This window comes from Capra hircus, chromosome 5, assembly GCF_001704415.2.
Source record: "Capra hircus breed San Clemente chromosome 5, ASM170441v1, whole genome shotgun sequence".
Lineage (NCBI taxonomy): Eukaryota > Metazoa > Chordata > Mammalia > Artiodactyla > Bovidae > Capra > Capra hircus.
In genome coordinates, this window is record NC_030812.1 from 57,823,750 (window position 1) to 57,825,619 (window position 1,870).

At 38.6% G+C, this 1,870-nt stretch overlaps 1 protein-coding gene across 1 annotated transcript; it reads right to left on the bottom strand.

Moving 5' to 3' along the window:
* Positions 243-1,184, bottom strand: LOC108636104 (olfactory receptor 6C1). Its single transcript, XM_018049039.1, has one exon. It carries the CDS (start codon positions 1,182-1,184, stop codon positions 243-245), a length of 942 nt encoding a protein of 313 aa, XP_017904528.1.

The window sequence follows — 1,870 nt, forward strand, 5'->3', positions numbered from 1 at the left end:
TTTTTAACTTAAGAAGTTGCAACTAACAAAATGTTCAGAAGAATGGGAGTCAGAAAGACATAAGAAAAGTTGTTCAAATTGAATGAGAAATGTATAAACAAATATGATTTTCAACTCCTAGGAATAAAAAGAATAAACTAGGTTGACAGGGAAGCCATTGTGATTTGAATAATTTATTAAAATTCTTCATTATATATTTTTTAAAGTTGCCCTGCAAAAAGTTTCTAGTTTATTATAGCACATCATTTTATTTGCTTCTGGAAAATAGTCTTTCTTGCCATGTCCATGAAGGCTTGTTTGACTTGCTCATTCCGTAGGCTGTAAATGAAGGGGTTCAGCATGGGGGCTACTGAGGTGTTTAGCACAGCCACCCCCTTGCTCAAAGACACCCTCTCCTGTGCTGAGGGTTTAATGTACATAAAAATGCAGCTGCCATAAGAGATGGAGAGGACAATCATGTGGGAAGAACACGTGGAAAAGGCCTTTGTCCTCTGACTAGTAGAAGGAATTCTTAAAACTGTTCTGATGATGTGTGTATAGGACAGAATTATTAATGCCAAAGTGAACATTAGAGTAAACACAGCACAGGAAAACCCCATCATTTCAAGAAAGTTTGTGTCTGAACAAGACAGCTGAAGCAAAGGAAAATAATCACAGGTAAAATGGTCAATAATATTAGACCTACAGTAATCAAGGTTTAAGAGCAACGTGAGTGCAGGGAATATGATTAAGAATGAAACTAGCCAGGAAGAGAAGACAAGCAGCGTGCAGACTCTGTGATTCATGATGGTCATGTAATGCAGGGGTTTGCAGATGGCAATGTAACGGTCATAGGACATGGCAGCCAGAAGGTAAAACTCCGTGACTCCCAAGAGAATGAAAAAAAATAACTGAGCAATGCAATCATTAAAAGAAATGGTTTTATCTCCTGTAATAATGGTGGCCAGGAACTTGGGTATACTGACAGTTGTGAATGATACTTCTAAGATGGAGAAATTTCTGAGGAAGAAATACATGGGGGTTTGGAGGTGGGCATCCAGCAGGGTCAGGGTGATAATGGTCAGGTTTCCAGTGATGCTGAGCATGTAGGTGATGAGCAGAAAGACAAAGATGACAACCTGAAGTTGTGGGTCATCTGACAGTCCCAGGAGGATAAACTCTATTGTTTCTGTATGGTTTCTCATTCTTCAGTTGCTTGTTTGTTTTTCTCCTTCCAGGAGACCTACAACAGAAAGCACAAGGGATACACTAGAAGAGAGGATTACCAAATATCCTAGTGTAGACCTAGAATTTGATGAAATTAGTATGTCATTTCACATTCAGGGGAAATTTAAAGCAAGTTGATAATGACATTGATCCTTAAGTTTCCTCTGTTTAATAAGTAAAACACTCTTTGATTAAAGGAAGTTTAAAACCGTAAATATCACAAATCTTGTAGGGCAAGAATTTGTTCCTACACTTTTTCTGACACCAGATACTAACTTTCAGAAACATACCCACCAGGTTTCATGAGAATTATCTTTGTGCTAATATTCCAGCGCCTACACAGTTTTCCTACTGTGTAACTTAAAAGCTTAATTATATTGAGAATCTTTAAAATGGAAAAGATATTGCAATTTTTACATTAAAAAAGAAATGACTATTTTGTCCTTGACTTCTGTGGTGGCTCAGAGGTAAACTATTTGCCTGCGATGCAGGAGAAGCAGATTTGATCCCTGGGTTGGAAAGATCCCTGCAGAAGGAAATGGCCACCCACTCCAGGATTCTTGCCTGGGAACAGACAGGGGAGCCTGGAATGCTCAGTCCACAGGGTTGCAAGAGAGTTGAACACAACTTAGGGACTAAACAACAAAACAGCAAATCAAGTTTT

What these genes read in the sequence shown, in the direction of transcription:
- LOC108636104 (XM_018049039.1), bottom strand. Translation starts at nt 1,184, where the DNA reads ATGAGAAACCATACAGAAACAATAGAGTTTATCCTCCTGGGACTGTCA.